At 41.3% G+C, this 25,282-nt stretch overlaps 1 protein-coding gene across 4 annotated transcripts in view; it reads right to left on the bottom strand.

Annotated features, from left to right (window-relative positions):
* RRP1B (ribosomal RNA processing 1B) overlaps positions 1–25,282 on the bottom strand; it is a 38,752-nt gene that overhangs the window by 2,940 nt on the left and 10,530 nt on the right. For 2 of the 4 annotated variants that reach the window (XM_053306054.1, XM_053306058.1), the window contains 12 exons: positions 23,721–23,782; positions 22,450–22,579; positions 20,424–20,488; positions 19,802–19,965; positions 18,591–18,682; positions 17,886–17,983; positions 17,657–17,676; positions 17,090–17,215; positions 15,789–16,486; positions 13,930–14,073; positions 5,575–5,641; positions 2,160–5,049 (listed from right to left, as the gene is read on the bottom strand). In XM_053306054.1, coding sequence (XP_053162029.1) covers positions 4,859–5,049; positions 5,575–5,641; positions 13,930–14,073; positions 15,789–16,486; positions 17,090–17,215; positions 17,657–17,676; positions 17,886–17,983; positions 18,591–18,682; positions 19,802–19,965; positions 20,424–20,488; positions 22,450–22,579; positions 23,721–23,782 — 1,857 coding nt within the window. In that variant the 3' untranslated portion in view covers positions 2,160–4,858. Of the gene's footprint in view, positions 1–2,159; positions 5,050–5,574; positions 5,642–13,929; positions 14,074–15,788; positions 16,487–17,089; positions 17,216–17,656; positions 17,677–17,885; positions 17,984–18,590; positions 18,683–19,801; positions 19,966–20,423; positions 20,489–22,449; positions 22,580–23,720; positions 23,783–25,282 lie in introns of those variants that run through there. The other 2 variants (XM_053306056.1, XM_053306055.1) reach the window with 2 other exon arrangements.

Here is a 25,282-nt window from a genome sequence, read left to right as displayed (position 1 = left end):
AAATAATTAAGGTTTTTCCCCCCTGCGTTATCGCACCCCAAGCCCAGAGAGTTTCTGTAGACAAAAGGGGTGGTGGTGGCGGCGGCAGCAGTATTTTGGACCTACCAATAATACAGAATAGTTTTAGGAGAAGCCTAGCCAGGCAGCTCAGCAGGGATGATTCAGCATTTCTTTCCCTCACATGAGCTTGCTCTGAGACAAAGGCTTTAATCTGCTACAGAGTGTTAAAAATCTGTTGAGAACAATAACAGTTAAAACCTGCTGATTATATTCAGAATTTCTTCTAAAAACATCCCAAAAAACTATTCAGCAAGCATATTCTGGTTTAAAATGCAGTGCATTCAGCTAATTTCAGTTGTAGGATTGTTCACGCAAAATTTGATACCTATTGGTCATCAGAAAGTATGACTTACAGGAGAAAACCTGACCATACTGAAAATTATTATTAGCTGGACTGCAGATTAGCATATTTTAATTAAGGAAAGTAACATTTATTTTTAAATTATTTACATAAAACATTCTTTTGACCTAGTCTTAGGCATGTTTATCCAGAAGTCAATCCCAAGGAATTCAATGGAACTTACTCCCAAGTTAGTATGCTATGCTGCATTTGTTGCACATTTTACCATGTGTACATACAACAGGAAGCCGAAATTGGTAACAGCAAAATAAAAAGCCTGTACTTTACTAAACCATCCATGTCCATGGTGTTTTACAGAGAATTAAAAAACAGATTCCTGCTCAAGGGGCATATGATCTAGATTGGGAGATCCCAGATGTTGTACAACTCCTCCCATTACTGTATTTACCAAAATCAAAGACTCTGAATTTAAGATGACCCCCTTAACAAGTAGAGGTTAAGTCCAGGTTATACCTGCATTTGCCCCAAAAGAACAGGACTCTGAATTTAAGACTTCCTGACTTCTAGTATCAAAAAACTTTGGAGGGGTGGGGAGAACCTAGTTTTGGAGTCAGGTAAATGTAGTACCTACAGTCACAATGACTGTAGATTCAGATGTTAATATACTTAAGACAGAGGCAGGGGAGAGGAATAGCACTAGCAATAGCAATAGCACTTACATTTATATACCGCTCTATAGCCGAAGCTCTCTAAGCGGTTTACAATGATTTAGCATAGGAATGGAGGCAGGGTAAACAGGGAGGAATATAGATGTGTTTCAGTTACACATACTTAAGCTTATTTGCAGTAGGGAATAGAGACCAAGGTGTTGAGCCAAAGGCTTCACAGAAAAGGTAAGTTTTAAGAAGGGATTGGAAAGAAATGAGTGCAGCATCACACAGATGTTCCAGGAGGCAGTGTCAATCATAGAGACAGAAAGGAAGAGAGGACATAATTATCTGAGGGAACAGGAGACCTTCAAGTGGCTGAGAGTCGTGGAACTGAAGGAGGAGTCACAGAAGTTAACAGGAAATGAGAGTGGAGGGAGAAAGGGAAGGATAAGGAGCTTGTGCTTCTTCTGGCAATGGACAGGAAGCCAGCAAAGCAATTTAAGGAGAGATATGACTTGATCAGTGCAACAAAATAGGTGAATAATCTGGCAGCAGTGCTAGATGTAGGTGAGAGGCTCAATATGAACCAAATGGGAGATGGCTGCATCAGCCACTGCCAAGTTGAAAGAGTACCAGAGCATAAAGTATTTTTTGGAAGGGGCAGAGTGGAAAGCTTTGTTGCAATATTGCAAAGAGAAAAATGGCTTGATTTGGTCAGAGTGGCAAAAGACATTGAAACATGTTTGCTTTCCTACACGGAAGTAACATCTGTGTATGAAAATTATTTTGTGTGAAGCAGCCCTTTGTGTGGGGCAAATATCAGCTCCTAACACTTTCTTTTTCTCTAAAATGCACATTTATATAGTTTGGCAGAAAGTTCTGAGAAAGGTCAAAATACATGGCCTACTTGCAAGGAGAAGCCATCTCCTTACCCTCATTCCAACTGTTGTTGAACTACAACTCCCATTATTCCCACCCACAAAACTGTGGCTAGTGATGATGGGAGATGTAGTTCAACAACAGCTAGAGGGCCACATTCGCCCACCCTGTTATGCACACTCATTCAGTGTGTAATGTAATGGAAGGGGAGCAACAAAAGAGGTACCAGGACACAAAAGATCAAAACAGATGCTTTTCTACTCACAAAAGCTTGATAAAAATTTTTTTACTCCTAAATATTTTGAATACAAACCTTTAGACACAATATTTTAAACAGATTGTTTTGTTTTTTTTAAAAAAAGAACTTTACAAACCACTGCTTTTTAAATACAAGTCATTTTAACTTCGGATTCTAGATATGTTTAAGAGTAATTTATGTTGGTCTGAATATGGAGATTCCTGCTTTTCATATTTGGCAGCTTGCACTTGCCAGGAACTAGCTAGTTACTGCCAACTTATTTTCTAGAGACCATGTGAAGCTGCCCATTGTCTTATACAAATAAACAGGCAGAGGAGACCCCCTCCCCCAGTAATGCTGCATTAATTTCAGGTCTTCTAATATTTTCAGATGTGTAATTGAACTCATATGCTGTGTATATAAATCCATTTTAATTACTCTCACTGAAATCCTGGGGAAACATGGAAGATCAGGAAGATGTATACTATACACGCATGTTTACAAGTCATTCCCCACCCCTGAGGAAATCAACCATATAACAGACTACAGATACAGTATTCATTAATCCAGAAGTCTCTATGATACGTACATTACCTTAACATTTAGTAAACAGTGCTGTCACTCTTGTTCTGCAACACACTTGATAACAGAGCCAACTATGATAATAAGGATAAACGTAAAGCCCCGAGGTTCAGATCAATAGAAGGATAAAAACTCTTATCCCCCAAGTCTTTAAGTACTCTAGTTTTGAACTTTTCACTGGAGCAATATTATAACACTAAAGTATTTTAAAATAATGTGCATACAACTGCTGATATGCATTTTCTATAAAAGACCTGTCCAAAAGCTGATCCATTAATGTATGTGGGTTCAAATTCCCAATAGTTTATCAAAACAAATTGTATAACCAAAGCTATAACTTGGCTTTCTTGTTTTTATATTAACATTATTTTAAAGGACCAATACTAATTTTTCCTATTAAGATGGATGCTTTCCATTATATTTTGCCAATACAAAGAGTTAAAGATATACAACATCTGATATAAGAAGTCCAGAGAAGTTAAGTCTTTAATCATGACCATTTGTATCATTTAAAATTGCAACTGGGGGTGGGGGTGGTAGTGGGGAATCAAAGCCATGGACAAAGCCATTAACACAGTGCAATAGCCTGAGTAATTTGAAAACACAGCCACCGAGAACATCATTAGGTGGTAATTGTATGAATGCTCTAGAGCAGGAATAGGCAACCTTGGCTCTCAAGCTGTTGTTGAACTACAATTCCCATCACCCCCAGCAATAAATTTGTGGCTGGGGATGATGGGAGTTGTAGTTCAACAACAGCTCAAGAGCCAAGGTTGCCTACCCCTGGCTCTAGAGAGATTTATAGATGGTTATTGCCCAGAGTATCATTCACTCTGAAGCTGGAGTACACCAAAGAATTTTTCTTAAAAAAATTTTTACCACTAATATCCATGGCTAAAGGGGGGGGGATCATCAGCATTACCAGTAATTTGGAGGATAAAGAATAAATAAGAAACTGTCTTCATACTGTGTTGTACCTAAGAAATGAGGTGTTGAGATCCAGTATAGAAATTTAAACCAGATTTTGTATAGAGAAGTCTTTAAGACAGTCTTAACTCTCAAAATAAATTGATGATATGGTTAAAAAGAGTACTCTGTACTGAAGTGAAAAGGAAAATGAAGATAGGCACAGTCACAGCAGCATATTTCATGTGGAATGTAATTAAATCTTACACTGCAGATTAAGTCATGGACTTATTTCCAAAACCATCTTTACCCTGTGTCATAAGGCATTAACGCTTTCAGAAACAGGTACAACAGGTTTCTTTTGATGGAAGGCAGATAATGTAATTCTGAGCACTGCCTAGGAGTTTTGGGGTAAGAAGATCTTTTTATTTTCTAAGTTGATGAGGAAAAAGAAAGCACAAGAAGAGGAGCAGTGGAAGCACTTGAGAAAGAAGTGCCAAATGTAGTACTTGGGTTACCATTGATAACAAGATATTTATAATAGCAGCTGGTTACTCAACCAATGTCCAAATGGTTTTTCTGTAGAAGTAGTTCTCCTGAAGAAATATTTTGTTGCTAATCCAAAGCGTTTGGTAGGAAGAAGGAAGGTAAATATATTATAAGGAAAAGAAACAAGGCAGTGTGGAATCAAATGAGGGGAGCCATGTGTAATTTACTTCCAAAGACTTAAGCCTATAGAACTGAGACCCTCCCCCCATTAAATTTTTTCTTTACCGGGGGGAAATACAAAGGATTAACAGATGTGAGCAACAATCATTTAGAATAAATCTTTACAGATTCATTCACTATGGAACTGGATTTTGTTTTTTAAGAGTTATAGATCTTAAAGTCCAAGGGTATATCCAATTCCATTACCTTTCTTTTGGTAATACACAAAACTGTTTCAATCCACAGCCAAGAGGTGCTTATTAAAGTAACAGCATCACAGGTCACATTATGTATACAATTGTATTAACTTCAAAAATAATATACCAAAATACTTCCAGAAATATTTTTTAAACTGAAACTGAAATATTCTTTACAAAACTAGTCAGTCTTTGCTTAGAACAGGGTTTCAACTTTGGGTCCCCAGATGTTGTTGGACTACAACTCCCATCATCCCGAGTTGCAAAGGCCATGGCTGGGGATGATGGGAGTTGTAGTCCAACATAATCTGGGGATCCAAGGTTAAGAAACCCTGGTTTAGAAGAAGTCCATAGCAGTTGGTCTTTTCTTAGTTGGCACTGAAGAGGCTTTCTTTAATTGAGGTGTTTTTGCAGTAGAGGCAGGAGATGACTTCAGTACTCCATGAGGCGGTTTTTGCTCAGGATTGAAAGCCACTCTGGAGGCTCCCTGCGGGCTGACTAAAATACTTTTGTCCGTTTTCTTAAATTCTGTCAAACAAAGATTACAAAGCAAAATTACTCAAGAATAATACTGCTGCTTGGTGTTGTGTCTTTTCTTGGTTGTTAGAGGCGGCAAATCCAGCAGAAAACGGTAACCCCAAATTTATTCCATATCTATTGGCAAATCACCTGTCAGTATGACAAGTTGGATGTATTTTAGTTGCAAATATTAACAAGAGCCATTCTTTTCTGTGGTTGATAGAGTAGATGCACTCACGGATTGAATTAATCCAGGGGCAAATCTGCTTCCCAGCCCAGATGTTGGTGATCCCAATTAAATTAAAAAAAAAAAAAAAAAAAACTTGTCCTGACCTCAGTGGTGGCACGACTACAGTTCTTTTACTTTCTCCCATCAGAGTAAACAACAGCCATTCATTTCTATGTGAGAATGCAAAGCAAGCACAGCTGTTTAAGCAGTTAACTGCTGCATACGAATTGCAGCCCTGTGCCCCTTCGTTTAAACTGTATGATTTTCAGAGAAGTTAAAAAGTCACACCAGTCAGTGGAACTCACCAGCAGTCATGTTCTTATTCAGTCCAAAGGTGACCTTTTTGGAGTTGGAAGACTGCAGTTTGCTTAGCTAGAAAATGAAAAGGTGACCAATAAAGTTGGTTTTTTTAAGACCAGATAAAACTTCTCCTTATTTGTTTTCCCCATTTATTTAAAGGTGGCTTACAAACATAATCATAATAAAAATGTTAAAGATAATACAACCAAAGTCACAAGACAATTATTGCAACACATCACCAGAATAAATGACCACCCCATGAACATGACAGCTGTTCAAATGATCAGCTTGTCCACAGTTTAACTCCCAAAGGCCAACCTAAGAAGGTGGGCCTTACAACCCTTCCTGAATACTACCACACAAAAAAGTTAGAAAATGTACATACTTCCTGCCTTCAGTCTTAGAACATGGCTGCCCTCAGCTAAGCAGCTCTGAATTTCTGATACACTGTGAACATATCCCAAGGTAGGACAGTTCCTTGGCCACCCAGAGACGTACGTTTGGGTGGGGTATAAATTTGATAGATAGATAGATAATAAAATAACTGTGCACTTACTGATAAAGGCTTTCTATGTACAAAATGATATTTTATGAAGCTCACGTTAAGATAGGGAGGCGAGCATTCCTAATATTTTCGGAAACAAGTCTCAAGGAGTTCAATGAGGCTTACTCCCATGTAAGTAGACTTAAAGGCAAGTCCCATTAAATTGAGCAGCCAACATCCAGAGCAAGGAACTGCATGCAGAACTAATACTGTTGCACTACCGCTAGCAGATGGCTTGGTTGTGCTAAAAATAGGCATAACACAAGAGCACTGTAGTGCTTTTGCACAGAAGTTCCCATGGAAATAAGTGAGTTGTTCAGCAACTGCAAAACTGTTGCACAAGCATGCCTGCAGTAGCAAAACACTAGTCTGGAATGCAAGGTCCAGACTTAGTGCTACTAGGTAGCGCAACAGTTTTACGCTAGCATAAATTCCTTCCACAAGCAGTTCATTGCTCTAGATGTCAGCCAGTGATTTATGTCCAAAAAATATTTGAAATGCTTCCTTCCCTATCTTAATTTGAGCTCCACTGAGTACCCTTTGTATACACCACATTTTGTGCTTTTATCCCAAAGCAGACAATTCTTATAGCTTGACCACAGCATGAAAAGATAGTCTGTGCTACTCTTTAAAGTAACTGGCTTACAAATAGATGAGCTTCCTTTCATGAGGAAAGGAAATAAGCATGCAAGCTTAGGAAAGAAAAGCTGGAATTTAATATTTTGCTAAAAGGTAGGTACCAGTGTTCTCTCTAATTTTTTTCATCTGTGTGTGGAATGAGTTTTGTTCTGGGTGGCAGTATCAAGGCAGTGCGTGCACACATGCATTCAGAGTGGGGCCTTCCTGATTAAACTTGAGCAGGATCTAAAATTAACTGAATGGATATCAGAAAATGTGTGAGCGCGTGAACATGCACACGCCTTAAGAATGAACAGTGATAGGTACTTTAGATTTTAAGACACAGTGGCTTCTAAGCTAGGTTGCAAGTTGCCGCCTATATACTATCTAGTTCTTACAGAGATGGTAAACCTGTGTCTGGACTGTGCCACTTCAGAATGAAAAGAAGGCTCACTCAAATGTAGGGTCTTTGACACCAACAAGGAAAATTTTCCTATGCAGAGAGCACTAGATTTTGGGGAAAGGGTTACACTAGTATCTTTCTCTCTGACATCTAGATTTAAAAGTGTAGGGAATGTCTTGCTAGGAATATAGGAACATAGGAAGCTGCCATATACCGAGTCAAACCATTGGTCTATCTAGCTCAGTATTGTCTACACCAGGCTTCCCCAAACTGTGGCCCTCCAGATGTTGCTGAACTACAACTTCCAGCATACCCAGCCACAAAAAATCGTGTCTAGGGATGCTGGGAGATGTAGTTCAGCAACATCTGGAGGGCCACAGTTTGGGGAAGCCTGGTGTAGACAATACTGAGACTTCTCCAAGGTTGCAGGCAGTTTCTCTCTCAGCCCTATCTTGGAGATGCCAGGGAGTGAACCTTTTGCTCTTCCCAGAGTGGCTCCATCCCTTAAGGGGAATATCTTACAATTCTCACACATAGTCATATGCAACCAGGGTGGACCCTGCTTAAGCTAAGGGGACAAGCCGTGCTTGCTACTACAAGACCAGATCTCCTCTTCACATCCAGTTAGGGATGTGCTTGAAGTGTTTCAGCAACCCATTTCCAGGTGCCAAAACACTTTGAGCCTCCCCAGCCGAATCGTTTTGGCTGGGGATGAGCGGGCACTTTAAAGGGAGTAAGGCAGGTCTTATCTGCCGGTCTTACCTGCCCCTCCACTACACCTTCACTGCCCTCCACCGCCCCAGAGTGGGGCTGTTTGTATTAAGCAGCCGGGCTCTCTGCTTGCCTGGCTGCATTTGCTTAGAATCAGAAAGTTCCCTGTTCCCAGCAGGAAATGGCATCTGAGCATGTACGGACGCCACCCTGAGTGGTCAGAACTGTTCAGAACTTTCCATTCAGAAAATGTTATCACTCCATGAGTGGATGAAGCTATCTGGACAATGACTGCTTCTGCTTCTTTGTCTTCTGGGATCTCCTCATGGCATGGAATTGGAAGTTGAGACAAACAGTTTGTGGTTGTATTCCGAAGACCTGGAAGATGTTCCACCTAGAAATCAAAGTCTGGTGATCCATTTGGCTATTCTTGGGGTTGCACGACTTGATCCCCGAATAGTAAATAAAGCAGATAGGGGTTTATGGTCTGACCATAAAGTGAATTTTCTGCCCCACAAGTCAGTCCTGAAGTGCCTGAGTGGCCAGAAAACACGCTAGAGCTTCTTTTTCAATGATAGAATACATAATCTCTGATGCAGTAATCATTCTGGAAGGAAAGGCAACTGTAACTTCCCTGTCCCCTATTTTTCTGGGTCAAGACAGCACCCAAACCATATTCAGAAGCATCAGTGGTTACAATAGTGTGCCTGCTGGTGGGCTTTCAGCAAGGGCCGATTTGATAGTCTGAAAACTAGCCTTGCAGGATGCATCCCAGTTAAACAATACATTATTTTTAAAAAATAACACAATGGAACTACTTTGGAGGCAAATCTTCTAACAAATTTAGAGTAATACCAAGTCCTAAAAATGAGCCAAGTGTATCCTTGTTGTGTGGCTCTGGTGCTTCCAGAATGGCTTTCATTAAATCTGTTTTGGGATGTATGCCATTCTGAGATATTGTGTGTTCCAAGTATGTCATTGTGTATGCAAAATTGACATTTCTCTGCAGAGATAGTAAGTCTGTGTTGGAGTTTTCTTAAGACTTCTGTCAGTTTAGCATCATGCTCCTCAATGGTTTTGGCATACTCTAAAGTGTCCTCTTGAAAGTAAGTGGTGCCATCCATAGTCCCAAAATTTGCATGCATCATTCTTTGAAACACCAAAGCTGCAGAGGCTTACCCAAAAGGCAATGTTTTGAATTGAAAAAAGACCTTCTGGGGTAATGAAGGCTGTGTATTTGCGAAAACCTTTGAGCAGAGGAATCTGATGACAGGCCAAAAACAAGTCCAAAGTTGTGAATCAACAGGCTCTTTGATATCAGTATGTCGTCTTAAAAGCTCCTCTTTAAGTAGTTGGTTCAATGCTATGGGTATGTTCTTCACTTTGTGTTGTACATGTATTGCATTTGCCTTCATCTGAATTTTATGTCTGAAATGTATAACAGTGCCAGGAATATCAGCAAAAATGTCCGAAGAATCAGCAATCAAATCAGCATATGGAGACTCCATCATCTGTAATACGGGTTCCATGCTATTTGGATCTAACACTATCTGTAGTTATTTCTGTTTCAGCCCAATATTGACACTCCTTTTTGTGACACGTATATTTTCCCTTTTGTGACACTATACAAAGTACATCCTTTGTATTCCAGGACAGCCGTGAAGTATCCATTTATGAACCTCCATATCGCCATGGGTGGAAGTCTGAAGGCTGCAAGGGCAGATCTGATGTAGTAAGGAGTTTCTTGGTTCTGGGTCTGTCACACTTAAAATGCTGTCAGGAAGTGGTTCAGCTGCCTCATCCTTATCATAAGGCGAGTCAGTAATGGAGTGGACAGCAGACTTGCAAACCTTAGCAAAGTGCCCCCTTTTTAAAAATACTTGTTGCAAGTGACCTTTTGTGCAGGAGAGTGAGCAAAATTGGCTTTGTGGGCAGTCTCTCTACATTGGTAGCTTTTTATTGCTTGTGCTGCCACTTTCTGGGGAAGTGCCATATGAGAAGATAGGGCTTAGACTGAACAGCCTGGATTTTAGAAGGTGGGTTTGAGGGTTCCAAACGGAGTGATTTGGCACAAAGAAGAGCATTTTTCACGCTCCTAGCCATTTCTATAACTTTATCCAAGGTAAGTTCCCCTTCCAGTAGCAGTTTTTCCATACAGTTTGGAGCAGTTTGTTTCTATAACAATCTGAGCCTTGGTCATTTCATCAGTAAAGCTGGCAAACTCACAGGTTACACTTACGGCACGAAATGCTGCAACATATTGATCAATATAGATTCACCAGGCAGCTGGGATCTGGAATATAACTTGTAACATTCAGCAATCACATTCAAAATAGGGCTGAAGTGATCATCTAAGACTTGAAGAGCAGCTTCATAAGGGTTGGAATCCCCTTTCAAGTTGGCAGGAAAGGGCAAATGATTAAATATTCTTTGGCCTTCAGAGCCCAGAAAGTGACATACTATAGTCTTCTATTTTGCTGGAGTAAGATCAGAGGTCTGTACAGTGAGGAGGGAATTGCAGAAACAGGATATCACTGTTTCCAGGGAAGAACATCTTCTCCTGAAATGGACAAGAAAAGGGGTGCTGTGCTGCAGTTGGGATCCTGTGAACAAGAGTCTAGGACTGATAAGGAAAAAGTACCTTCAAGGGTTGTGCAGGTCAGGAGGAAGCTGGAGAAACAATCAGCAGCAGCAACAGTAGAATGCAGCAGTTCAGGAACACAGGAAGCTGCCATATACTGAGTCAGACCATTGGTCTATCTAGCTCAGTATTGTCTTCACAGACTGGCAGTGGCTTCTCCAAGGTTGCAGGCAGGAGTCTCTCTCATCCCTATCTGGAGATGCCAGGGAGGGGACCTGGACCCGCCTGCATGCAAGCATACAGGTGCTCTTCCTAGAGTGGCCCCATCCCCTAAAGGGAATACCTTACAGTGCTCACAACAAATGCAGAACAGGCAGACCCCACTTAGTAAAGTGGACAATCAATGCTTGCTACCACAAGACCAGCTCTCCTCCCATATTGTAGGCGCAGTGATGCAATAAAAGGAAGATAGAGGAACTTCCACAAGCTTTGCAGGTACACATGCACAGCCATTCAAAATCTCATCGCTAAATGTTTTATAGCTGCTTCCCTTATAAACTAAGAAATCTTTGCTGTTTTAACTAAGACTTTATTCAGAAGCAATTCCATTTTTCTCCTTCTTTCCCTACCTTTTCTTTCTGACTCCACCCCCCACACTCTCTACAGCAGGGGTTCTCAACCTTGGGTCCCCAGATGTTGTTGCACTTCAACTCCCATAATCCCCAACCAAAGGCCATTGGGGCTGTGGATTATGGGAGTTGAAGTCCAATAATATCTGGGGACTCAAGTTTGAGAATCTCTGCTCTACAAGCTCCCTACTGGGACAAACATCCAAACAAAACACAAAAGATTACTAGACAGAACACAACAGATAGGAGGCTTGCAACTCCTTTTGCTTAACTGGTTTTAATCAACTGCACCTGCCTTACCTCTTGTATGCAATACTGCCCTTGAGGGATAGAAAAAGCAGACTCAACAAAAGCATAACTGGTCGGATTTCCTCAGTAACAGCAGAGATAAGAGCTGTGCAAAGATTCAGTTTTGAAGCCAAATCTTCTGCACATTGCCCTTGGCCCTGCAGGGAGGTGGCGACCCCTAGTGGTTACCTCTGCAGAGTAGTTCTTGTGCCTCACTGGGGAGGACCGTTAAAGGGATTTGTAGCTGTGGAAAATCTCGTGATATCTTGGAAGGTACAGAGAGTGCTGGGTAATACAGTCCTTAGCAATTTTTCTATAGAGCTGCATGGAAAAAGAGCTGAGAAGCACTACATTTCCCAGTACTGCGCACAAGCCTTGTTGTCTGCCTCCCGATGTGCCACTACAGTTCTGAATCCATTTAAGAGTCCTCCCTAATACTGTGCACAGGACTACTCTGTGCAGAGGTAAGTGCTGGTAGTTGCCGCTTCCCTGCAGAGCCAGGGGCAATGTGCAGATGACTTGGTTTTGATGCTGAATCTTTGCACAGCCCTAGTGCAGAGATGTAGTAGTAATCCCGTTAGCCAAAGTGAACACATCAGGAGCCAACCCTTAGGAATGGATGTTCTTGCCTCACAGGTCTGCCTCAGAGCAAAGCAAATTTGCTCTACTCTCCTTAACTACAGTAGTCCATCAGTAGTTAACCAGATTAAAGTTAACCAAGAATTCCATTAATACAGGATCTGAAAACCCATTTCAAACTGGGTTACTAGAGCCCTACTTAGCCTCAGCCTGGGTGGCACTGGAGCTGATGAAGTGCTTAACTGTGGTTAAGGGAGAAGAGAGAGGAATCTGCTCCAGTGGTCCCTCTATTTTTTTCCATCTCTGTACTGGGCGGAAGTATCAAGGCAGTGTGTGCGCACGTGCATTCAGAATGGGGCCTTCCTGAAGCAAACCTGAGTGGGATCGAAAGTGAACCGAGCGGACATCCAATAACTTAGAGGAACAGTGAGAAGGAAAGGGAACTTGTGTTCCTGTTAAGGGTGTGCACAAACCAGTTCAGCGGTCTACTGACAGACTGCCGAACTGGCTCAAAGGACCGATGTTTGAGCTGGTTCGGAGACGGGAAGGGTGTCCTTACCTCCCCTGCTGCGTTTCCCCCACCGGTGCTGCTGTCAAAATCGCTGGCACAGGGCAGTTGAATACCCTCTTGCTGTCCTGGTCAGGGTAATACTGGAAGTGGCCGGCACTCATGAGCACATCATGCACCGGCCACTTCCGGTATTACGCTGACCAGAGCGGCAAGAAGGTATACAACTGCCACATGCCAGCAATTTTGACAGCAGCGCCAGCAGGGGAAATGTGGTGGGGGAGGTAAGGACACCCTCCCATGCCTTAAACCAACCCCCCTCCCCACCCGCCCTCTCGGGAGTGCACAGAACTGGTTCTGTGCACCTCCCTAGTTCCTGAAGCATCTTTCCAATTTGTTAACAGGGAGCCATCATTGCGTCTGCCGTGGTCTAATTACACATAACAGTAGAAAGCTCACAGTTTTGTTTTATGCTTCCCAGTTACTTACGTATTCTTAAAACTGACCATGAGCACAAAAACACATTAAACTGCCTTAGAGAGAGTCGAATTGGTCGATCTTGCTCAATATTGTCTCCACTGGTTGCCAGCAGCTCTCCATTTATTTATTTTTGAGCCCTCTCCAACCCCTGCACAGCATCCCTTCAGTGGCTGATGTTGGTGTCTCCCTTATTTTTCTTTTTAGATTGTGAGCCATTTGGGACAGGGCATCATCTTATTTATTTTTCTATGGAAATCGCCTTGCAAACTTGCTGTATATAAGGCAGTTTTTAAAATTGTTATTATTTTTAACAGACATGTGGGGAATTGTACCCGGGACCTTTTACATGCAAATCATGTTCTCTACCACTGAACTATGGCCCGTCCCCAAATTCTGCTAATCCTACATCTAAAATCTGCTAAGAGGAAGAGTGGCCATTCAACTGCTCATGCTGGGCAGCTTACCAACATTCCTTCACAAGTGAGAACTGAACCTTGGCTAACATGGGAAGCAGACGCATGAAACTGCATTCAGACAATTGTATTCCAGCAGGAGCCCTTTCATATATATATTTTTAAAACTGGAACATCTATTTTTATAAACTATTCAGATATCTAGTTAAAAAAAATAGACTAACAACCTTCTTAAGTCACCAAAAATATAAACAAAACAAATACTAACATTCCAGCAGCTAAAGGATCTGTTCTAGAACATTTAATGTAAGCAATAATGCAGTAATCTATCCATTTCAGCATAAAAAATTGAATGTAGGCCAGTGACAGTGCTAGACATTTGCTAGGAACCATGGTCTTTTGCTTGTTTCCTGTACCACAGCTCTGGCCTCTGCCAAGGGCAGAGATGCCTTTTCCTGGATGACAAAAGTACTGGCACAGCAGGCTGATGCCTCCATCTTGGAGAGTGTCTTTGTCTAAAGGGCAGACTATGCATCTTCAGAAATCTTATAATCACAAGCTCAGAGCCCTCCTCCTCTGTGGCTGACTATTTCAATGTCACCTTACCTTCATGGAAGTAATACTTCCTTTAGCTTTTCTAAAGAATACTGGCTTTGGAAGTGTTGTTTTTTCAAATTTCACCAAATCATTTCCTGCCTTTGCCTTCTTCTTTTTCTTCTTCTTCTTCAGAATGGCAGTGCCAACAGTTTCCTGTGGGGAGGTAAGAGAACAGCCAAGCAGAAAAGAACAAGAGCTGAGTCAGAGTGCAATACTGCAATGTTGACACGACTAGCCCTTCAATTCCAGGGGCCTTGGCACAACAATGGGGTCAGCTTCAAAGAGAAAACCAGCAGGCAATTGTTGGTATCACAAAAGCACCTGGCAAGGGGCTGCTTCACACATCTGGAAGCCAGAAATGTATGGTGTAGCAACAGGCTCATTAGTGTGGTCCTCAATGTGCATACCAGCACAACATGCAATACACAACATCCTGAATTTCATAGTCCTGTTCACATGCTATGTTCAACACGTATAGTGCACACATCTAGAGTTATTCAAATATGAACATAAGCAGTACATACAGTAGCATGCACATCAGGTATTCACACATTATGTTCAACATGTGTTCAGTAGTACACTTCTGATCTCTACCCTGCATTTGGGACGGCCTGTAGCCAGGTTTACTTTTTAAATGAATGCATGTGTAGCTATTCACACAAAACCATGTACTTTTATACAGATATCTGTATGCACAAACAACATTTCTGGATAGGGCTCATTCTTCCACCCCCCCCATTTGTGTATAGCCACGTCACAGGTTAGTTTACACACATTGGAGAGAGGGCAATCATGGGTCCCTAAGTAATGATATCACTGACAATCTGTTCTTGGAAGCTTAACGGGTCGAACAAGGAGGAGCAACATTGAAACATGGGCTACGAATAAGGGTGTTTGCCGATTTCTTCTGGGAAAGATATTAACGCAATTCCTTTTAAAGCGTGTGCAGTCAATCTGACTGATGTCCATGTATGACTAAGAGAGTGTTCCTTCTCTCTTCCATCCCTTACGCTCAAACATCCACTGAGCACAGCACCCATTGGAACTGGGCAGCCCCGTGAATGTATTAAGGCAGTGAACAATTTACGAGGAGCTTTTTACAACATCTCTGCTTCAAACTGCCCAACAACAATTAACCGAAGTTAATTTTGCATTTTACGAGAATGCAAAGTCTTTTCAGATTTAAATCATCTCATAAAAAACAAATATGGGGCCGGTTCCGATGACAGTGGCCCAGCACGTGTAAAGGAGCTGCATAGAATGTGTACCCACTGGGACATTTAAACAAATGTAAATGCGTGTTTAGGTCACATTTGGATAAATGTCCCCACTCTCCCCACGATCAAGAGATGCATCTGTCAAAACATGGAGAACATCCCAATGGGTACACACTTGTGCAGGCCCCTCTTTCTTCACCTATGCTGGGCCAGTGGAAACCAGCCCACTGAGTCCTTTGCTTGTGCACATTTATAACAAGCCACCTCCACTAGAGAAAGGTTTTCAGTTCTTATTTTCAGAAAATGTGTAGGAATTTGGGGGGGGGGATATAGGACAATTAGCTTCCATTTCTCGTCTACATTTTGTTATGCAAGCAATATCTCCCAAGCTGAAAACAGAAAGTTCTGAAATGTAAGTATGATTATTCGAGGCAAGACTGTACAGATCCAGTGGCATATGAGTGAGTAGTCCAATAGACTTGCGGCCTGAGTAGGGATCTGCAAGTGATCCACTGAGGCTTACTGGGGGCAGTGGCGGTTCTGGAGCCAGACGCTGTAACCTGCACCACCTCTGCTCCCTTGAGGATTCCCTTTCTGAAAGAAGAGGGGATGGATTCCAGAGGTGGTTAAAAAAAGGACATCTCTACTTACGCTGTTTTTCTTCTTCTTCTTTGCAGTTTCAAGTTCATTGTTTTCTACAGAATTTAAGACTTCCTTTATTTTCCTTTTCTTTTTCAAAGTTACTATTTTCTGTTTGGAACTTCTAATCATTTTCAAGTTCCTCAACTTGTGCTTTTTCTTCAGTTTAACTTTTTGGAGCACTGTGGAGTCCAACTCTGCAGGGCTCTCCTCTTCAGAAATGCAGTTTCCAGTGATAATTCCAGACTTTGTTTTACATTTCTTCTTAATCATTTTACTATCAGGTTCTACTGACACACAACAGCCAGGACCCTCTTGAGTACAAGTCTGTCCATTCTGAAGGACAGTTTCTGCAGGAACTTTCTGCAGGTTGCAACTTTTCTTCTTTGGTCCTTTCTTTATATTGCTTACCAAGCATGTCAGTGTCTTCAGTGCACAGTTCTCAGCAGTAGAACTTGCTGGTGAGTCAATTTCATTTGCTTCCACGCTTGAACATTTCCTTGGTCTTTTCTTCGCATTTGCTGATTCACTGTCCTGGTTGAGCTCTTTGTATTCTACCACTTTTGCTGGCACTTTCTCATTACTTCCAACAGTTGTGCAAGTGTCAACAGCAGTCTGACTGGACTTCCTCTTCCTCATCCTCCTTTTCTTTTTCAGTCTTGGCTTGTCATCATGTTCCTCAACACCAATTTCTCCATTTGTAGCATTCGCTGTCAAAACAAATGAATTGGCTTTAAAGGTGAAACAGCTGAAAAGCAGTTTCTAACTTCTTCTGCTAGCAGTGGGAAGGAAGCTTTAGAGGGAGGAAAAAAGTATACCTCTGAATGCCAGGGCCTGAGAAATAATATAAAGAGTCTGCGATTAAGCCCTGCTTGTGTGTCTTCCAAGCGTATTGCTCCCGATGCAGTTGGGAGATAGAACATGGATCTAAATGAGCCACTAGTCTGACCTCAGAACAGTAACTGTTAAGTTAATATTGCAGAATTATTTCCCGTAAGATATCCTCAAAAGCCTTCCTGTTGCTAGTACACTCAATGGGGATCTTGGATGACAATAATTTATTCTGGCTGATTTTCACATTAGAAAACTTTATGTACAAATCCTGAGCCTGGGACACCTCTAAAAACACCATTCCTTCCAGTTCCTACTCAGCACCAGTTATATCTTACTTCTAATGAAGCCACTCTATCAGAATAGTGAAGCTCAACAATAACTGGCTGATTACTTAGATAAAGAAAAAGAAAACAAGAACAAAGCCAGACTCCCTAGTTACTAGACTGCATGAGATGCTGCAAGCTGTTATTTTTCCCCACCTTCTTTTTCCAGCTTTGTTTTATTCAAGGGCTTGCCAGATTTTCTTTTCCACTTTTTCCTGCTAAAGGCTTCATCATCTTCATCTGTAGAAACATCTTCAGGAAAGTCATCTTGTGGAAAGGTCCCTGGTGGGAGAGAACATTTAAATCAGAGTTACCCCAACCATGTAGTACTGGAGATCCTTCATCACATCCCACAGCAGCAAATACAGATCCCTCCTTTTTATTGACTTCTCAGAACTCTAACATGCAGCTTTTTTCATTGTTTAAACATCAAGTTTTTCATTTAAAGTAGGAGAAAGGCAAGACCTTATCCTATCTGTCCAAAATTGTGAAACATCAAATTCTAAAACAGAGATTTTTCCACTTCCAAACATAATCAACAGGAAAATCTGGATAAGTTTCCTTCCAAGATAAACTCAGGTAAATGCCCTATGAAAAATGAAATCCTTCCAGGTACACATAAGTCACCCATTGCAAATCTCATACAATTATATATATTTTTTCATCCACCACTTACCTTTTTTAATGCAACAAAATAGAAGCAAAAAGTTGCTGAAAACTCACCTTCTCCAAGGTCTTGGAACCTGGAACATAAGTGGAAAGAAAGTATGTTGTATGATTCACACACAAATAGAAATAATGCACTTCCAAAGAGTTTGCACATATTGGGGGGAAGGGAGGGGACTTGAGATACAAGAAAAAGGTAGGATTGCTGGATTCAAGAATGTGGAAAGAGAGGAGATCCACAGGTAAGTCAGAACAATCAGAAAAGGTTTATTACGAGGGAACTTACTTTTTAACTACTTTGTAGATGCGTTTTCTGTTAAACACAGGTGTGTTTTTTCTGCTGGCCAATTCAAACAGTTTATCGGCAACCATTTTATAATCAAACTGTCATTAAAAAAAAAAAGCATTATGGCACCTTAGATCAGTTTAGGCTTCATCATTTATCCCAGAGTTCTCAAATGCTGACTTCATGCCACCATGTTCCCTTTACAGCTACTCACCCAACCTGGAAACCTCAATAAGCACATCTCTCCAGCTCCTAATCCCTCCAGTACCACTTCTCCATCAGCCCAAATACACCACTACCACCACCACCACCACACACACTCCCACTATGCCCTTTCACCTCAGGCACAAGCACCTGATCTTACAAGTGTCAGGAACTTGCCATTCTATGCTACTTCTTTCAGGAATCGCAGTAGGATCAAAAAATATACACTGGGAAACCTTTGACCAATGAGAGATCAGGGCCACATGACTGCTCAACACATGCTGGCGCCCATGTCCTGCAGTCAGAGAAACAGCAGCTTAACGTACATTTATGATCAAATAATGCAGCATGAGCTTCTTCCCATTTTGAAACAAAAGGCCCTTCACATACTATTTATAGTACTTCAAAAGAAAAGATGCAGTCCATGTAGATAATTGGGTTTAAGAAAGCAGTCACTAGTGTACTGCAAAAAACTGGTGACCTGCCAAAGAAGATACCTACCTGAAGAACAGGCCCAATGTTGTCATCTGCATCTCCTAAAAAGTGCTCTTGGGCCTCAGAACTGAATGAGGGTTTGCTTGGCAAGCTCCTGTCTGTACAGAAAAAATGCAACACAAATTAAGAATGTGTGTGCTGTGAAACTAACACAAACAAAATCACAGAGCACTCCAGCAAAAATACAGAAGAGCCTTAGCTGAAGCAAACAAGGCTGATTCAGCCATAGAGGAGGGATAGCTGCACTTTTATACAAATTTGGTCATGCTGAATGTTGTATATTTGCACCTTAACACCGATATTCAGACACATCCTTTTGCTTGCACTTAAAAGCGGCATATAACATACAGAGTTCATCAGGTTAAAGCAGGGGCCATGCAACTGGAAGAAAGAACAGGAACATGTAGACAAGGGACCAGGCCGTTAAGAGGTAACAAGACCCAGAGGCTGGGTTCTGATGGGTCTCTTCCTAGTAGGATAGTTCAAGCTCCAAACATCGTATTGCAGTGCAACCTCTATCAGTTTGCTCTTGGTTCCATCTCAGCCTTCTACAATTCTGGTCACTATCCTCACCATGTTGGGTGTTCCATCGCTTACTGGTGAGGACAATGAATGAAGCAACATCTGCCTTTTCAAGCTGGAGTTGGAGAGGGTGGAGACATCCTCCTCAATGACATTGAGTTTCAAAGAACTCAAGGCTCAACACAATTCTGGGAAGATCCCTCTGTTTGAGTGGTGGGCAGCAGAGGCACCCTCAGAAGTGCCTCTACCACTCACTTTCCACAAAGCCCCAACCTTTTCCTCCTGTTCCAGAGCAGAAGGCTGCAACTGGCTGGCAGGTGTGCTTTGGCCACCCAAATGAGCCCCAGTCTTTGGGTGGAGGAAGTGCTCCAAGCACTCCAGCTGCCTTGTGCCAAACCACGCATGCATGGCGGTCATGTGTTCTGCTGCTGCACAAGGGGTACTGAGGAGCAAGACGCCACGGCAGGAAGCTGTGGTGAGTGGTGCAAGAGCAGGTATGGACCTGCTCTCCTTGCTCTTAAAGGTTTCCGACCTAACCTTTTGAATTGGTGCACGAACCGCAATTCATGCACATCCCTAGTTGTGTGCTCCCAACAGCTAACAAGTGGGTTGCCACTTCTGAACAGTCTTCAAAGGCAGCTCTGAACAGAGCACACTACAGTAACCCATCGCGTTACAGCAAATAGATGCTTTACCTTTGGCCATTAGCTGACTCTCTTCATCACTCCACTCATCTTCTTCAGACATGCCATCATCACTGCCGGCTTTCAGTTCTTTCATTAAATCTTCTATGGCAAATGGGGACTGATCCACAATGGTTTCGAAGATGCCACGGATTATGGCTTGCAGAACAGCATGGCTGACCCATGGGGTGGGGGATAGAAAGAGTATCATTAAAACATGTATGTTTATGGGTCTCCTCTTTATTCCATTTCATCCTTGCAAACCCTAACTTGTGAAGAGTCGTATATGACTTGCACTATCACATTAATTCTGAAATGAGAGCTATAACCTTTTGATTCATCCAATATTTTTTTCTAACATTCCGATATGACTGTACTAGCATGTGGTGGATTGGCTTTCTTATTATCAGTACAAAGAAACTGACGTGGTTCCCATAGTTACGCACACTTTCATTTTGAGGCACACAAAAGAAAGCTAGCTTCACAATGAATATTCTTCCTTCTCTCTTTCTCTAGGGTCTATGGTCAATTTTTCTCCACAAGCCTATTCACAGTTCACTACTATTTTTTAAAAAATAAAATAAAATACAGATGGAGCCAATATAAGTAGCAAAGACCTAGCTATTGAACGCACTTCTTGGTCTTGGCAATGATTTTGCAGAATGGTTCAATGAATCTCAGATTCTGGTCTGCTGTGAGCTGTAAAATAATACATATTATGAATATTAATAACAAATAATAATACATATCTAACAACAACAACAACTACTACTACTACTACTACAATTAGTTCAGCAAGGACCTGGCCCATCTAGACTAACCCTCTTCAAAAGAACTAGGAATTATTTCCTTCTAAACAGAGCCAGTCACAGAATAAATAGCATCTGGAGTACCTTTGGTCCCCCAACCCCTGGATTAGTTTATCAGTGGGTTTTTCCCCTCCCTAGCTCACTGCAGACAGTGCATCCTGCAAACAGCGAGACACTAAGCACAGCCAAGTACCCCCTTCAGGTAGGCAACTGCCTGGCTCGCCCAACCCTAAGCCTGCCTTTGCTTCTGAGATTCTGAAGGCTGCTTTGGAAGAGCCATGATGATCAATCAGTACAAAAGCCGTATCTGGTCACATCGTAGCTATACCTATGGAAGGGAAATTCTCTAATAAGATTTCTGAAACTTGTCAGGAAGATATGGGTGATGAAATAGGCATGTGCACAAACCAAGGTTTGTGCACCGGTTCAGGTTGAACCGGTTCAGTACTCCAAAGCGCTGTTGGAGGGCAGCGGGGTGGTGAGCAGAACCTTTAAGTACAGCAGGTCCTTACCTGCTCCTTGTCGCTCCATGCAGCTTCCTGCTGTGACGATCTTCCCTCAATAGATCTTCCCTCAATAGATCTGTGACGATCTTCCCGTGGTGATTCTCTTTATTTAGCAGGGGGAGAGTAACTGGCCCCATCCACCCCCAGCACAGTACTTCCAGTGACTGTTGCTGGTGTGTGTCTTATGTTTCTTTTTAGAATGTGAGCCCTTTGGGGACAGGGAGCCATCTTATTTGTTTTATTTCTCTTTGTAAACCGCCCTGAGCCATTTTTGGAAGGGTGGTATAGAAATTGAATTAATAATAATAATAATAATAATAATAATAATAATAATAATAATAATAGCTAGCGCATGGCACCAGCACAAACATGGCCTCTGCATACGCCATTTGCGGGGTCAGGAGCACCATGCTGACCACGCAAAAGGCATCCATGCATGTACGGAGGCCATGTGGGTGCTGCTGCAGGATGTTGGGGGGAGCACCAATACAGCAGGAAGTTGCATGGAGTGGCAGAGTAGGTAAGGACCTGCCGTTCTTCCTTTAAAAAGGTGCTGCTCACTGCCAACCACCTCTGCCAGCCCCTTGGAACACCAAACTGGTGCATGAACCTTGGTTTGTGCACACATCTATGATGAAGGCTGCCGAGTTGGAGGGAAATAAAATGACAGCCTACACACAAGTAGAGATTTTATGAGGAAATACAGACATGGGATGCATTTATGAATTACACAACCCAATGTATATGCTGCAAGATGTCCAAGGACTAGTTTTACAGCATAATCCTAGTTTAACAGCTTTTACTTGGAAGAAAATCCCTCTGTATTCAATGGGGCTCACTGCCTCGCAAGTATGCAGGCAAAATTAGTTATAATAGTTATTCTGGCATCAACTGTTCCTATTGTATTACCAAGTCAAACTTTTCCGGCAGAGCCTCACAAAAATAATATTTTAAAAGTGGCACACACACACATCAAGATAATACTCCTGACATTTGTTCTGCAAGCTCAAATGGAAAGTATTATAGAAACTAGTGCTGCTATAACTGAACATATTTATTTTTACAGATCATGAAATAAAGGACAAAATTAAAGCAATGTTGTAATTCATAAATTCCTCCAGTGTGATGAGTTGGTGAGATTATTTGTGTAGCACTAATATATGCTTGCCAAACTTTAATCTGTAAGGTTTCTTAATGATTATATAGTACTAGGACAGCAGAATCAATAAGATATGCAGTGTCCAATTTAAGTGAAAGTAACAAGACATACAAAATAAGTAAACTGGGTATTGGAAGCCATCTGTGGCAGACACTAAGCATTAGAGAAAGTTGTCATGCTTCCTACCTCTTTAGCCCCAACTTTAGCCAGTTCTTCAAGATAGATATCAATAAAATGCAATTTTATCCCAATGGGAGCAGTGCTGTCTGAATGGACAATCTCTTTCATTAGCAGGTTCAAAAATGGCTCAGTGAAACTGGAGAGTAGGGGAGAGACAAAGAAAGAAGAACAAATTCCCTGAAGAAAAACTATTTTAATATCTGAATATATTAACAAGCACCAAAGTATTCAGTACCAAATATGTGAGTTGACAGCAAGCTGCAATGTCCATATTAAATTTGGAATGTGTTCTGAGTGCTACATTAAACACTACTTTTTCATGTAGTACTAGATCATTGCATTTGAACTGAATAGAATTTTACTGATTAGTCAAACCATATCAAACAACTACAGATTTTAAAGAAAGAAAACATAAAACAGTAAGCTAAACCTAAGAAGAACCATATCAAGCCATTACAGGTCTTACTAAACCATTACAGGACAAAACCAAAACAGATTTAAGCCTATTTGGACCATATCAAGAGACCATAGGACTAAAAGCAAGGCAAATGCAAAACATGAAACTTAAACCTAAACTGGGTCAGTAGTCCAAGTGTTATTTCATTAGAGGCACTGACTGAAGAATTCCCAACTTCTCTGGCATTTCAGCTGAGCAACAGCATTCTCACACAAATTTTCTCTATTTTATATTAGCACAATCCACCAGGAAACTTCCACTGGATTGTGCACAAACTTTAAACAAAAAACAAACAAAAAAATTCCAATGTGTTATTCTTCCCCTCTTATCTTGCACAATGGTGCCAAATTATTATGAGGAAAGAAGTGCTTTGACCCAAAAGAAATTAAGCTGCAGGCTCATCTAATTCCCAAAACAAACATTACAGAGCTTAAACAGATCGTTCACAAAGGACTCCTTTTTCAGAGCTTCCACAAGCTACGCCATCAGTCACATATTAGGGGGAAAGACAGCAGATTTTCCGTGTGCCCCAAACACATTTTCATGTTCACCACAAAATCTAGAAATACTACCTCTAGTCTTGAGCTATAGCAGGCATTCTTACAAACACAATGGCTATTTATTTATCTATCTATCAAATTTGTATACCACCCCAAACATTTGTCTCTGGGCAGTTTACAATAACATCTAAGAAATTAAATCTGAAGACTTCAGAATTCTGTACAGTTTTGACATCTTCCATTTAGTTATGCCCACAAGGCTGTGTGTCTTTCTTTCTTTCTTTCTCTCTCTCTCTCACACACACACACACCCCACCTACCTTTCATTCCATCCATTTCTTTTCAATACTTCAAAGCACTGCCGTAGCACCATGCGCATCAACTAGGTTAGGAGAAAAAAAGGAACATCCCAAATTTTTTAGTCATAGTCAAGTTTGCTAAATAATCAAGTTTATCACACAGATAAATACTTTAATGTACATTTTTTTAAGAGGAGGTGGAGATAGAGCAGTATTTTCCTATGTACAAAAAGAGAAGTCTCTCCTTGTTCCCAAAATCAATTAAAGTAGTTAAGAAAATATGGTGGGATTAATAAACTCAAGTGTTACCTTGTATTAATAATGCAACAAAACAGACAAAATACAACGGGTTCTCCATAATGCCATAAGTTCCTTAGCATCAGTTACAAAAGAGTAAAGTTTCTTTAAACATGCAGTATTCACATCTCAGTCCTAAAATATAACAGAGAAATAAATTCCCCTGAATTCAGGGCTGATTTTGCATGTGCTTAGGGCTGCTCTACATATCCATACAAACCACATGGACAGTGTTCCCTCTAATTTTTCTAACCGATCAGCGGAAAGTTTTGTTCTGGGCAGCAGTATCAAGGTAGTGTGTGCACATTAAACACTCTCTCCTGCTCACATACATACACACACACACACACACACACACACACACACACACACACACACACACACTTTAATAACTAATGTGCTGCATGCAGCACACAAAATCTTTTTAGTACTTGAAATTTGTGCTTGTGCTCCAAAGTGCCACAAATATTCATGGCGGTCTTCTTATAATAATGCATATACCTCTTACTCCACATTACAAATGACCTTTTAAATTGTATTTGTAAGCTAAAGCACTCTAGTAACAGTTAACTGATACAATGTGTGAGCGCGTGCACATGTGCACGCCTTAGAGGGAACACTGCTCCAGAATTAATGCAGTGTAGGTGAAGAGAAATGATAGAATTGAATTCCAAGAAAAGGAGCCCGAGTCTGATTCTGAACTGTCTGGCTTGTCCATGGAGCAGTGTATATCTGGAAGGCCAACCGACATGCAAGCAATCTCATCAAATCTACTATTCAAAATGGCAGCAGTGACCTTTGTACATCTCCAGTTCAGGGGTAGATATCTTCATTGGCAGTGTAATGTGCTTACATTAAAAGCATAAGTAGCTGCCTTATACTGAGTGAGGTCATTGGTCCTTCTAGCTTAGTATTGTCTGCACTGGCTGTGACACTCCAGGGTTTGAGATAGATCTCTCTTTTGGATATATACATTGAGATGTTGGGATTTGAAATTGGGTCCTTGTGCATGCAAAGTATATTTTATCCCTGAACTACAACCCCCTCCCATTCATATGGCATGAATGCACCTTACACTAAAAATATAGTTGCCCTCGCATGCAATGCCTTAGAATGTATGCATGAGTGATAACAGTTCCTATATTCGTGCTAATTCAGCAAAATATTCATTTAGGATTTTTTCTTGGCGCAGTATGTCTTTTTTCTTGGCGCAGTTTTTTCTTGGCGCAGTACCGTCAGCATGCCAAGAGGGTAAAACTCTTAAGGTTTCAGCCCTACTGGTGAAG

Source organism: Hemicordylus capensis, chromosome 3 (assembly GCF_027244095.1).
Source record: "Hemicordylus capensis ecotype Gifberg chromosome 3, rHemCap1.1.pri, whole genome shotgun sequence".
Taxonomy (NCBI): Eukaryota; Metazoa; Chordata; class Lepidosauria; order Squamata; family Cordylidae; genus Hemicordylus; species Hemicordylus capensis.
This window is presented reverse-complemented; position numbering and strand designations above follow the sequence as displayed.